Source organism: Lethenteron reissneri, chromosome 54, assembly GCF_015708825.2.
Source record: "Lethenteron reissneri isolate LAM-NWPU_2019-01 chromosome 54, ASM1570882v1, whole genome shotgun sequence".
Taxonomy (NCBI): domain Eukaryota; kingdom Metazoa; phylum Chordata; class Hyperoartia; order Petromyzontiformes; family Petromyzontidae; genus Lethenteron; species Lethenteron reissneri.
The window spans coordinates 2,066,073-2,080,140 of record NC_083832.1 but is presented as its reverse complement, the minus strand read 5'-3'; the positions used below and the strand labels follow the sequence as shown (position 1 = coordinate 2,080,140).

The window sequence follows — 14,068 nt, the reverse complement described above, 5'->3', positions numbered from 1 at the left end:
GCCAGCGGGCGTTCGACACTTCACGTGGCCTCAAAGTGCACATGGCCTGGCACAAGCGTCGTGGTGACGTCACCGCCACTTAGTGGCTAATGGCGGTTGTTGTTGTTGATGGTGGGGGGGGGGGGGTGACGCGACTCACCAGTGCGGACTTCCCCACTCCACCAGACCCCAGCACCACCAGCTTGTACTCCCGCATTGTGACACGGGGAAGCCCTCACCTGCACGCGCACACACCTGGGAGACAACACGGACAGAGAGGTAAATACTTGCCGCCTATAGTCCTTCAACAGATTGTCGGATTAAAAATTAATGCGTCGTTCAACCCGCCACTACCCGACACAGTGAATTGGTAAAGTTGTGTCACTTCAACAAAACGCGGCAATTCGTTGCGAGACCAGAGGGGGTATATCTATTATAGGTTTGGTTAGTCACAATATTCACAGTGGCCTTTGCACCTGATTGGCTTCACAAGTGACGAGACACCACTCTATTTAAGAGCGAAACAGGAGGAGGATTTCTCCACAACTCTGTGGCGGTCGCCTGATGACGCTGGTTGTTGTTACCAGTGAAACATCACGGGACTCGAATTGTAAATGTTGTAGTGTGTTTACTCTCCAACACACAACCTGTTCCTGCTCAACTAGTAACTAATTGGCACGTTTTGTTTACGTGACAAACCTGACTAATTGGCTGTGTCGGGTGGTGGCGGGTTTAACGACGCATTTATTTACTTATGAGATTCAACCCAAAATATGTCTATTATGGGCAAGTGCCGTTTGTGACCACCTATGCACCTCCGATTAGCACGGTTGGCTACGTACGGTGCGAAAGAAGTTCAACATCCATCCATACATACATGAATGCCGGCACGGCACACGAGGGGGCGCGTGGGCGAGGCTACCACCAACTTCTGGCCGTCTCTGGACTCCCCCAATGCCGATGTTTACACACAGCACCAGGTACTGATTCTTAGGTCGAGTTGACATAAGGGAGACCCAGGACCGCTTCAGATATTCGCCACTTTGTGCTGGTGAGCCGCAGGAATGGAACTCGGGTCGCCGGGTTCGTAGTGCAGCACAATCACCCCACTGCACTACTGCACACCCATACAACAACAACAATAACCGCCATTCGCCACTAAGTGGCTGTGACGTCACCACGGCGCTTGTGCCAGGCTGTGCACGTATACATTCACAAACTCAAGTATGCTTACAGAATAAACTATTTTTATTTTACCAGCTAAGGCCCACTGAGCTATATAGCTCCTTTTCAGAAGTGACCTGGTCACACAAATGATAGCCCAAGGAAGCGGCTTATCACGTGGAAATGTAAATCAGCCAAATTACCTAAACGCATGACTGTTGATTCGAAACGTGGAGGGAAAAACCGGAGGAACCGGAAAAAAATTATCGTGTTCACGGGGAGACAGACACACAAACTCCGAATATATAACAGGCGTCAGGGTCAGGATTGAAGCCACGACCTCCTGTATACCAGCGAGGTCGTTAACATCTCGCACCCAATCACAATGTAGCACACACAAAATCCATCACAATATGGTAGCAAAGATAAAGATCCCTCCCCGTATAGCCTTAGCAGATATTTGGAGTTGGGTCACCGGGTTCGTGGCACAGTGCGCTTACCACTGCACCATCGCTGTTCCCTACGCACGCAAGCGTTATTCGCCAGTCCACCCACCACTCTTACCACATTATCGTAATCATTGTCGTGTTGTCATAATTGCGCCATCACCACCACCTTCGTAATTACCATCGTCACCAAAATCCCCATCGCTCTCGATCATCGTCAGCCTGCCCCACTAAATACTTGGTGCGTGCGTTCTCACTCGTGACTCAATCGGCGCGTTCGGCGCTTCCGCGGCAGGTGCGCACGCACGACCCCCAGCCAGCGCCTCGCAGCGTTTATTCGCCCGGGGGCAGATATTCGTGAGCCACGGGGGCCAGGAAGGAGCGTCAAGAATCGTCGAGAAGCGCTACAACGCGCCGAGAAGCGCCGAGAAGCGCGGTATCACGGCAGGAAACTGGCACTTCCTTCTTTGCGGCCATCACTCGTGCCACCCTCGTGAGTGTGGTGCTCGGTTTCTGGGCACCCGCGCTAACCCCAGCCCCAACCACTGGGCCACAAGCGCTTGCCCCCATGGCCGGGTAGATCTCCGTACATGTCTATGGCTCTCCACACGAGTCTATAGGTCTCCGCAAGTCTCTGGGCCTCGTTGCAAACCTATGGGGTCTAAGCAAGTCCAAGGGTCTCTGCGAGAGTCCGTGGGTCTCGGTCTCCAATCTCTCCCTGCACCCCGCCTTCCCAAGTTGGCCCGCTGGGTATTTCCGACGACATGAATGCGACGAGTGGCGACGTACAACGGGCAGCGTGGGCAGGAGCGGCAACGCTCACACGAGCGCAGAAGTGGAGGAGGAAAAATAAATATAAATAGCGAGATGGCCCTGCCTCTGTCCACCTATAAAAAGGCACATGGTGGGGAGGGGGGGGTCAAGGCAGGGGACGTGTACACAGCCGCGATGTTGCCGAGCCGGTGGGCGAGCGCCTGTGAGCGACCGCTCAAAGAAGGTGATAGCCGATGGAAGTCTACGAGAATCTATGGGTCTCTGCGTGACGAGTCTAAAGGTTTCTGCGTGACGAGTCTATGGGTCTCTGCGTGACGCGTCTAAGGGTCTCTGCGTGACGAGTCTATGGGTCTCTGCGTGACGCGTCTATGGGTCTCTGCGTGACGAGTCTTTGGGTCTCTGCGTGACGCGTCTATGGGTCTCTGCATGACGAGTCTATGGGTCTCTGCGTGACGCGTCTATGGGTCTCTGCGTGACGAGTCTATGGGTCTCTGCGTGACGCGTCTATGGGTCTCTGCGTGACGCGTCTATGGGTCTCTGCGTGACGAGTCTATGGGTCTCTGCGTGACGAGTCTATGGGTCTCTGCGTGACGAGTCTATGGGTCTCTGCGTGACGAGTCTATGGGTCTCTGCGTGACGAGTCTATGGGTCTCTGCGTGACGAGTCTATGGGTCTCTGCGTGACGAGTCTATGGGTCTCTGCGTGACGAGTCTATGGGTCTCTGCGTGACGCGTCTACGGGTCTCTGCGTGACGCGTCTACGGGTCTCTGCGTGACGCGTCTACGGGTCTCTGCGTGACGAGTCTACGGGTCTCTGCGTGACGAGTCTACGGGTCTCTGCGTGACGAGTCTATGGGTCTCTGCGTGACGCGTCTATGGGTCTCTGCGTGACGAGTCTATGGGTCTCTGCGTGACGAGTCTATGGGTCTCTGCGTGACGCGTCTATGGGTCTCTACGTGACGCGTCTATGGGTCTCTGCGTGACGAGTCTATGGGTCTCTGCGTGACGCGTCTATGGGTCTCTGCGTGACGAGTCTATGGGTCTCTGCGTGACGAGTCTATGGGTCTCTGCGTGACGCGTCTATGGGTCTCTGCGTGACGCGTCTATGGGTCTCTGCGTGAAGACCCGACAGCTCCCCCCCCCCCCCCCCCGCTGTTCCCCGTCCCGTCAACCTTCCCCGACCTCGCACGCGACTCTGTAGCTACAGGATGTTGTCGCCGTGGCAACTCGCCGTCGGCAGACCTTGGACTCGGGGTGGAGTGGGATGGGGCGAAGGGGGGGGGGGCTGGAACCTCTCGCCCGTTATCGCACCGCGGGGGCCGAGGTCGGCGGAAGCCGGAGCCAGAAAGCAAACAAGCGCCGGCGGCGCTAACAGCTGGAGGGGGCGGGGAGCCGCATTTAATCTCGTTCGTAAAAAAAATTAGCAACGGAAATATTCGCACGCTTGAGTTTTTAAAATGTATTTTAGTTTCATGCTGATGACTAATTGGGTGAAACTCGTGATGTGTGCCGATGACTCTGCTCCATCCCACCCCTCCTCCCAGCCCCGTTCCGTCCCGTCCTTTCCATCCGTCCCGTTCTATCAGTCCCATCCTGTCAGTCTGTCTCGACTGTCCAATCCTTCCCATCCGACTGCTGGTAACAGCGCCGGACCATGCAGGGGTGGGGGTGAGACGGTGTGGGGTAGGGAGGCCTTCATCCAACAGTGGATAGACAAAGGCTGCTGCTGCTGCTGCTACTGGTGGTCTAGCGTGGAGTGTGCCGGAGTTACACACGGGCGTTGTAGTGACCTGGCACAGGCACCGTGGTGACAGTCGCCGTCACTCGGTGACGAATGGACGGCTGTCGTGGTTGTTGGCGAGGTTGCATGGCGAGGGCGGTGGGGGTGGTCAGGAAGCATGGGGTGGGGAGCAGAGGGTGACGACAACAAAAGCTTCAAACGTCTCTGGCCAGTTGGTGACGCGCGCAGCCTCGCTGGCTAACTGTGCCGGGCGACCCCGTTTGGGGTGCGCGTTGATCGTCCAGCCGTTGGCGTTCCCAACGTCACTTTTTTGGGGGGGAATTTCCCCACCACCCTCCTTACGTGGTTGACGACCACCACGGAAAGCGGACATCACAGTACAACATCAGGATCTCTATTTGTTAATAGCGGAGGAATCCGTTGAGCTGTAACAACTATTTTATCACAGATGTCCAGTAAGGGGGGCACGAGGTCAGAACATTATGACAACAAACGAATCAAACACATGACAGGAGTGTAAAGCATAGGAAAGGTATACCAATCTATATATATAAAATCGCAAATCTGTCTGTCTGTCTGTGTGTGTGTCTGTCTGTCTGTCTGTGTCGCCGGACCATACGCAGTTTCATTGGACGAAATGTGAGGGATTTGCGAGACACGATTGGTCCGGCGGTTGCCCCTGGCAACGGGTAGCGACGCATTCGCTGCGGGGTGGTCGCCATTTTTAATTCCCGTAAAAAATATGCGCACGCATTAACACGCGACTCTGAGGTAAATTCATCAAAGTTTCACGTCCTCTTCACTCCCCCCCACCACAATGTGTGCAATTACTATTATAGGGTCGGTAGATTATAAAATTATAGCGATTAGACAGTATTATTGTAGCACGGGGGGGGGGGGGGGGGTAACGGCCCCGGTACCCAGCCTCAGCCGGGTGGGCAATTTAGGCGAGGCCGGAGGCTCTGCACGGTACTAGGCCTCGACACCCCACCACACTATAGGCCGTACATATTACTGCACAGCGGCCGAGGAGATCGTGGCTGGGGGGGGGGGGGGGGGGGGTTAGCAGCCCATCTGTGTATATATGTAAGGTTATTAAGAAATATATTTTTCACCCGGGCAACGCCGGGTACTTCTGCGAGTCACTTTTAAAATACATATATGAGTAAAACTAAACTATTTTTTCATCTTAAACAGGTAAAGCCCACCGAGGTATGAACTTATACCTTCAAGGCGACTCCCTGGTTGCTCCCACGGGGGGGGGGGGTGGTGCACGTTCCCACTCACTCTGCCCATCACAATCAGAACATTTGTTTACCCTGGAGGAATACGATGAGCTATGACAGTAATAGTGCAAACGGAAGTCCTTCCACTTTTTAACTCCACCACCACTTCTTTGGCCGGTCCCGTATAACGCGTCCCTTGGCAACACGGCCCATCGAAACTTGACACCGCTGCCGCCACCGTGGTCGCCACGGTGGCTGGGAGATGTTAACGACCTCGCCTGGTATACAGAAGGTCATGGGATTGTTCGCTGTTTTTTATTTGGATTTGCCATGTCTGTCCGCGTGGTCACGCGCTTAAGAGTATTTTGCTGCTATAAATTTCCAACCGATGATGAGCCACTTCGTTGAGCTATCATTGGTGATGGCCAGGTTGCTTCTGAAAAAGAGCTGCATAGCTCAGTGGGGCCTTACCTGGTAAACATTTTTTTTAGCCTTTCTAGTTTGCCCGCGAATTAAACCGTAGCTCGGAGAACACCAGCGCCGGATCGGCGCGGGGGTAACAAAAGCGGCTGCGGTGACGCCAACGCAAGATGATTGGGACTCTCACCAGAGACCCATAGACTCTGAGACCCATAAACTTCCATATTCTGAGTTGTGATTAAAGCGGTTTCTTGTGTTTAGTAGGTTTATAGTATCAGCCCAGTCACCGATTATTGGATAAAAAGTAGCAGTCTGACCGCCATTGGACCAACAGACGTGGGCGAGTGTAGTATGCCCCCTTGTGTGCGGATACAATCTTAGAAGTGGTTCTGTGACATCTCCTCACATCGGGCCGCCCTCTAACACGCGGCAGGGTACTGCACAGCTGTGTGCGAGAGAGATGCCAACGGACGCCACATCTCATGACGATCGCCATAAAAATTGTTAACGAGGCTAAATAAATAAATTTGCTCGATTGATTTTGCTCTCCACTTTGTTCCTTTGGCAGCGGGCCGGTAAAGTTGCACACGTGGCACGGACACTCAAAGCAACTTTGTTAACAAAAATCAAATAAGTAAAACTATTTCACAGAGTTCTCCGGACCACAGCACCGCGTCGTCCAGAGGGTGAGGCACGCACGGTGCCGCTTGTGCCCGGTGTCAATGACGACACGCCGATCATCTGGCCGCGCGCACGCACACCGACACGCAGAGCTAGCGGGTGACTTTGGAGGTTGGTTAGCCTTCATATAATACTAATAGTTGGCCCAGATGAATTGCTACTACATTAGAGTAAATAAACCTGTATTTGTTGGAAGCCCACTTTAAATCTGATAGGTTCTTTGTGTTTGTATCGTGACACGCTTATGAAGAAGCCGGCTCTGGTGACACGGAGCATCTGACGGCCTGGATCATTACTCTTCACTTGCTGGCTTTTCCCGAAGATATCTGGCGCAGTTTCAAGCGAACCGCCGCTGCTATTTGCCGAGTTTGGTCGTGAGACTCATTCGTCAGCTCACCGGGTGAGCGAGCTGAAACAATAACTTAAACTTTTTTATTTTGCTAGGTAAGGCCCCACTGAGCTATGTAGCTCTTCGTCAGAAGCGACCTGGCTGCCACAAATGATAGCTCAACACAAGTGGCTGATCATCACGTGGAAATGTATAGCAGCCAAATAATCTAAATGCGTGGATGTTGATTCTAAATGTGGAGGGAAACAATGGAGGATCCGGAGAAAAAATCCACATGACCAAAGAGACACATGCAAACTCCGAATATACAAGCATAATCAGGGTCGGGATTGAACTCACGACCTCCTGCATACCCGGCGAGGGAGTCAACATCCCCTAGCCACTGTGGCATTAAATGTAAAATACTCCGCGCCGCCTGCTTCCTAGTAGTGATCGCTGACGATCACGTGACTCGCCGTTCGAAGAGAAGTTTGCCAAAACTGAAATTTATACTGGGAAAAAAAAAAAATCACTCAAATCGAGATCACACACACCAACAACGATCCCAGTATAGCCTTAACAGACTGTTGGGGCAAGTGCTGTTAGCGAGCACCTGTGAAGGACGGTACGGTACACGAGGGAGTGGGTGGGCCAGCACCATGCCCGGCCACCTTTCATCTCCCTAGTGACGATGTTTACTAGACATTTGAGGCTGAGCCGACTGAGGCTGAGCCGACTGAGGGGCGGCCAAGGGAACGGTTCAGATAGTCGTCACTGGTATTGGCCATGAGCGGGAATCAAACTCAGGTCGCCAGGTTCGTAGCGCAGCGCGCTAACTGCTACACCACCGCTCCCCTACACACACTCACAGTGACACAGCCAACCACCCCCCCCACCCCACCACAGATTGTTAAAACTGCCAACTGCGAAACTCACAGCAGAGCCTTCCTCAAGCGGCCATAGCACACACAGCCTTGCGTAGACCTCGGCAAGGTAAGGTAATTTACCCTTTTTACCGGGTAAAAGGGTAAAGGTGTCGACATGCCAAGGGGTAAGGTAAAGGGTAGGGTAAAGGTAGGCTCGTTGCTTTTTACCTTACCTGCTAAAGGGTAAAACGTAGGGTAGAGTGATTGTATTGTGATAAGGTAAAAGGTAGGGTAAAGGTACGCTCGTTGTTTTTACCTTTTACCTTGCCTTGCCGAGGCCTAGCCTTGCGCGCAAAGTACAACAGTGAGAATATCGAGTGTGCTAAATTATTTATGTGATTACAGGAAGCTCTCGATCATGACGGGGAGGGCCGCCGCGGATAAAAAAAATCACAGATAATCTAAAAGTGTCCATTTTCCGCAGATCTTTATGCCAAAAACCACCAATATAGGTATGTACATTGTGTTTAAGGTAAGAAAATTGAGTTTGTTAATGAACAACAAACATTTGTAGTCAAGAATCGACCGGTCGATGATGCGCGTGCTCTGTGACGACACTTTCCTGCTCCCACCCCACAGCCAAGACTCGGCCCACTCAGCAGACAGCAGCAGAGCCACGCCAACAGCAATCAAACTCCACCACCCATTGCTGTAAAGATATTGCAACTACTGTACTGTAGGGGCAATCACGTGGATTTCGGATTAACCGGAGCACACACATTCGTTCAGTTTTAAGCACGCGAGACTTGTAATACACATTTGCAAGAATAACAACTCAATCCACGGGTTATTAATTTAATATTATTTTGTCAACACCTCAGGTGCGCGTGGTTAAATCCGCAAATCGGATAAACCGCACGCGGACAAATACGAGTCAGCTGTGTTATCAAACTGAGGAATTGCTCCGTCCTCCTTCGTTGCCTTCCTCCGTGGGAAGGGGGGTTGCGGGGGGTGGGGAGAGGGGTGGGGAATGAGGGGGGGGGGGGAGACCGGGAGGACGAGTGAGGGGGGGACACGACGCGGGCAACCAAGAAACCGGAATTGCTGGCCTCAGCGCGGGCAAATAATCTACGTACGCCTAACTGGGGTGGGGTTCAACACACAACCGAGCCACCTTCACATAATCAAAGACGCGTCATCATTCGGTGGTGGTGGTGGCGTTGTCCGTGGTGCACAATTAACACCGGCAACACACTCCGTGCCAATAACGAACACCGTACGGGACTTACAAAAATTAATGTAACTAAAATGATTCAACAGGTGATTCATCGCGCACGCGTTGTGACTCGCGCATTTAAATGATTGACGTGCTCCGAAGAAGGGCCACCGCCTCAAACGCTGCCCATCACACACACGTGCTTTTGTTAAAGGCCACAGCGTTACCGACGTTCACGCGGGCCGTGACCAAACCGCCCGGAATGCGGCCTATTTTGTCGGCGGGCCGCCCGGAATGCGACGCTAACATCAGACGACGCGCCCCAAATAAAAAAAAAACGATCTGGAGGCAGCAGCAGCGGAGGGCGCTTGGCCGAGGTAAACAGCAAGAACAAAACCCTCCCGGATCGCTCGCAACGGCATGGCAAGCTTATCACGGAAGCAATAAACTAAAAAAACTATCAAACTATTATTATTTTACCGGGTAAGGCCCCACTGAGCTATATAGCTCTTTTTTCAGAAGCGACCTGACTATGACAAATGATAGCTCATCATCGTGTGGAAATGTATAGCAGCAGCCAAATAATCTAAGTGCATGTTCCTAAATGTGGAGGGGAAAAAAAATCGGAAGACCCGGAGATCAATCCACATAAACACCACATACATGCAGCGTGCGTCGGGGGTCGAACCCATGTCCTCCTGCATACCAGGCGAGGAAGTTAACATCTCCTAGCCACCGTGTCGCGAGACGACGCGTGACAAAAACGAGTCATGCAGTAACGACTGGAATAGATTCTCGAAACGACCGAATCGTGACCCCTGGAAAGCAAACGAGCAATTGAATCGTCACAGGGGGGGGGGGGGGGGGAATGCCAAGTCGCCGTTTTGCCATCGGCAAATCAACTATCAAAAACAACGAATAAACAGTTTGTTTTATTTTATCCTGTAAAGGCCCCACTGAGCTGTGTAGCTCTTCTTCAGAAGCGACCAGACCACAAATGATAGCCCCAACAAAGTGACTTATCACCACGTGGAAATGTATAGCAGTAGCCAAACTCTAAATGTGCGTAATTATTCTACATGCAGAAGGAAAAACCTGAGGACCCGGAGAAATATCCAGCAGACCACGGGGAGAACATGAAAACTCTACATATACACAACATGCGTCAGCGTCGGGATCTAACCCACATCCTCCTTATAACAGGCGAGGTATTTAACATCCCCCCCCCCTCTCTCAAACGGCCCTGGCCGAGCGGTGGAGCAGAGGGAAGAAGGGAGTGGGGGGCATTAGGAGCGTGCGTGTACGTATGCAGAACTTATTTCGTGCCGTATGTTGCCAACCGTGCTAATCAGAAGTGCGTGCCTGCGGGTTTTTGCCGGGATCACGCACGCGCAACCTGGCAAGTGCAGCGGCTAGAGTGCAGAAAGGGTGCTGGCAACAAGCGTATGTACGAGGATTAGGGGGTGGGATGTGCAGACAGACACACAAGTTGGCGTGTTCATCACTTGCATGCACGTTGAACTTCTTTGGCACCGTGCGCTCATCGGAGGTGCGGCAGAAGGACAACAAACGAACACGCAAAAAACTAAATCACAGTGAGAAGCACAACGGGGATTCGATTAGAAGTTGCCGATTCTCCTCCGCTGTCCTCGATGTTCTGGAACAACAGACCCCCAGCCGCTCGTGCTGGTGACTCCCTGCGCCCAGTCAAGTCCAGGCCTCAAGACCTTTCCCGAACGACTGTGCCTCTGAATTAAATCATTCCCGCAGCGTCTGCGCACCATCTTGAGGTGCGGTCACATTTAGACATAGCAAAATAATTCCACATCGTGTTACAAGTCAACCGTCGCCCATGACATGTTTTATACTTCAAGGCCCACTGTGTTAATGCGAAGGCGTTTGTGATGCTCTACATTGGGCAGGCGGGGAAAAGACGATCGAGTTTTGGGTTTATTGCCCGATTACCAAAAGAACAAGCAGTTTTTGTTCCTCAAGACACGCAGATAGGCCGCGTGCTCAGCGATGCATAACATCAGTTTGAAAAAGGCTAAGGCAACGTACTTCTCTGTTTTGCTCTAAAAATGTCACTGCTGTGTCAACAACAATCATGATTTCAACTTGTATCACGCCGAAGAATCGTCACCCACTCAACACGAGGGAGAACGGCGCGAGTTCCGCGTTATAACGGGGGGGGGGGTGCGTAAAATTGCTGTGCGGTCCAAATTGGGCGAATTATTTAATTATTTCGTGGGCAGCGTTCGACATTGGCAGATTTTGGACGGCAATAGCCCTTACTCGTTGCGAACAACTTCACGCAATGCTGTCAAAGAGCAGTATTAACCAGGGGGGGGGGGGGAGGTGGGGGGGGGGGTTGGCCTGCTGGTTCTGAACCTCGAAGGCCTCCTACAAGCGGGGGCGGGGGACAACGTCGATGAGCTATAAAGCACTTTTTCACAGACGTCCAGCAGACAGCGGCAACGCCGCCGTCGAAGCCCATGAAGCGACGGGACGTTTGGTGCCGGTCTACAGAGGTCGTGGAAGGGGGTGGGGCCGAATTCTCCGAGTCGTGGTTGACTTGACGAGCCTTGCGAGAGGCAGAGTCCCTTTCATATCCGTTTTGTTGGCTTTTGTAAAATATGTCGCCCGTAAAAATCCCTCCCAAAGTGGCCGTGCGTCCGTTCGTAAAGCAGGAGCCCCCCCCCCCACCGTCCGGGTCGAGGCATCAAACGGCGCTCGCGTTTGCAAAACACGTTCGACAAAAACCAAAGATCTCCCCAGATAGCCGTCAGCAGATTGGCGGGTCAATGGCGGGTCAAGTGTCGTCAGGGGAGTAGCGCCTATGAAGGACGGCAGAGTACAAAAGGTGGTTAACAACGCCCGGCCGCCTTGGTCTCCCCCAGTGGCGATGTTTACACATCACACCAGGTATACCTAGGAGAGGCGCGCAGTAGGTTCAAATATTCGGCACCGTTATATGGTCGCGATGAGCAGGCATTGAACTCTGGTCACGAGGTTCGTAGCCAAGTACGCTAAATCTCTGCGACGGCGATCCCCACGACACGTAATGACACGCACGTACACACAAGATTTTTAATGTACGAGTTATTATCACGAATATCACACCCAGTCAAACACTGTCTTTAAAAGAGGCAGCCCGCGTACCAAACGGAATGCTTCAGATGTGCGCTGCCATCACGTCGGGCTCGATTTAAAATGAAAATCTTAATAAAAAATATATAATTAAATTGCTTGCATCTCATTCCAGACAACTCCAAGCCAATTCTGTCTGCACGATACCCCCCCGCCTCATCCCCCCAAGCCCTGCGGGGGTGGGTATGTAAAGTAGTAACTCGGCGGGAGACGTCTTCACGGGTAGCACACTCTTTTTATTGACACCAAACTGTTACACGGGTGACTAACACTCACCCAGCCCCTTGGGTGACTAACACCCACTCAGCTCCACGGGTGACTAACACCCACTCAGCTCCACGGGTGACTAACACCCACTTAGCTACTCGGGTGACTAACACCCACTCAGCTACTCGGGTGACTAACACCCACTCAGCTACACGGGTGACTAACACCCACTTAGCTACTCGGGTGACTAACACCCACTCAGCTACTCGGGTGACTAACACCCACTCAGCTACTCGGGTGACTAACACCCACTCAGCTACACGGGTGACTAACACCCACTTAGCTACTCGGGTGACTAACACCCACTCAGCTATACTGACACGGGCTCTTACGCCCCGTAGCCTTCCGGAACACACCCGGCTGGGGTGTCCGTCTCGGCTCTGGGTACCACCGTCCCGACCCACGCGGGCGTCGGACTACGGGTTCCCCAGTCTCGGCTCCGAGCCACACAGGGCCCCGGTCCCGACAAGGACAGCGGGACTAGGGGTCTCGGGCCACTACCTCCTCCACTCCGTCTTCGGTCTTCAACTGGTTAACACTGACCACGAGTGCTCTCGCGCGTCTCCCTTTATACCCCTCCTGCGGACGTCGCTGAGAGCACCCATCTTATTGACCAATCACTGCGCGCGCTGGCTACGATCCTCTTTTCCCCGATTGTATCAGCGCGCCTCACCACCGGCGTGCGCGTTCATACCACGCCCACATCGCGTGCCCAACCCCGCGCCCCGTGATCCATCACTGTCGGCGCACGTCAATACCACCACTACAGGTACATCGTGTACCCTCATTAAAAAAGGAAAAAATCAGCGCTGCTCCAAACAGGAATGGCCGATCGCCTCCAGCTCCGCCTGCTTCGGCAGGGCTGTGTCGGGTTTTGCAGTGGCACGGGCCATTGCTGGAGCCTTGATGGCACGCGGCCATGCTCGTTGCTTCGAGAAGAAGGCAGTCGCTCCATTACACCACGGGAGCAATGGAGCAGAGGTTATCCCTCTAGATCCACACTGCGGGAGCGATGGGTGAGAGGTTATCCCTCTAAATCCACACCGCGGGAGTGATGGGCCAGAGGTTATCCGTCTAGATCCACACTGCTGGAGTGATGGGTGAGAGGTTATCCCTCTAAATCCACACCGCGGGAGTGATGGGCCAGAGGTTATCCCTCTAGATCCACACTGCGGGAGTGATGGGCGAGAGGTTATCCCTCTAGATCCACACTGCTGGAGTGATGGGCCAGAGGTTATCCGTCTAGATCCACACCGCGGGAGTGATGGGTGAGAGGTTATCCGTCTAGATCCACACTGCTGGAGTGATGGGCCAGAGGTTATCCGTCTAGATCCACACTGCGGGAGTGATGGGTGAGAGGTTATCCCTCTAGATCCACACCGCGGGAGTGATGGGTGAGAGGTTATCCGTCTAGATCCACACTGCGGGAGTGATGGGTGAGAGGTTAACCCTCTAGATCCACACTGCGAGAGTGATGGGCCAGAGGTTATCCGTCTAGATCCACACTGCTGGAGTGATGGGCCAGAGGTTATCCGTCTAGATCCACACTGCGAGAGTGATGGGCCAGAGGTTATCCGTCTAGATCCACACTGCTGGAGTGATGGGCCAGAGGTTATCCCTCTAGATCCACACTGCTGGAGTGATGGGCCAGAGGTTATCCCTCTAGATCCACACTGCTGGAGTGATGGGCCAGAGGTTATCCCTCTAGATCCACACTGCTGGAGTGATGGGCGAGAGGTTATCCGTCTAGATCCACACTGCTGGAGTGATGGGCCAGAGGTTATCCCTCTAGATCCACACCGCGAGAGTGA

At 53.1% G+C, this 14,068-nt stretch overlaps 1 protein-coding gene across 2 annotated transcripts in view; it reads right to left on the bottom strand.

The window, feature by feature from the left end:
- LOC133356608 (ras-related protein Rap-1b) overlaps positions 1-14,068 on the bottom strand; it is a 61,588-nt gene that overhangs the window by 18,701 nt on the left and 28,819 nt on the right. For both annotated transcript variants that reach the window (XM_061574233.1, XM_061574234.1), the window contains exon 2: positions 140-234. In XM_061574233.1, the coding sequence (XP_061430217.1) occupies positions 140-196 (57 nt within the window). In that variant the 5' untranslated portion in view covers positions 197-234. The remainder of the gene's footprint in view (positions 1-139; positions 235-14,068) is intronic.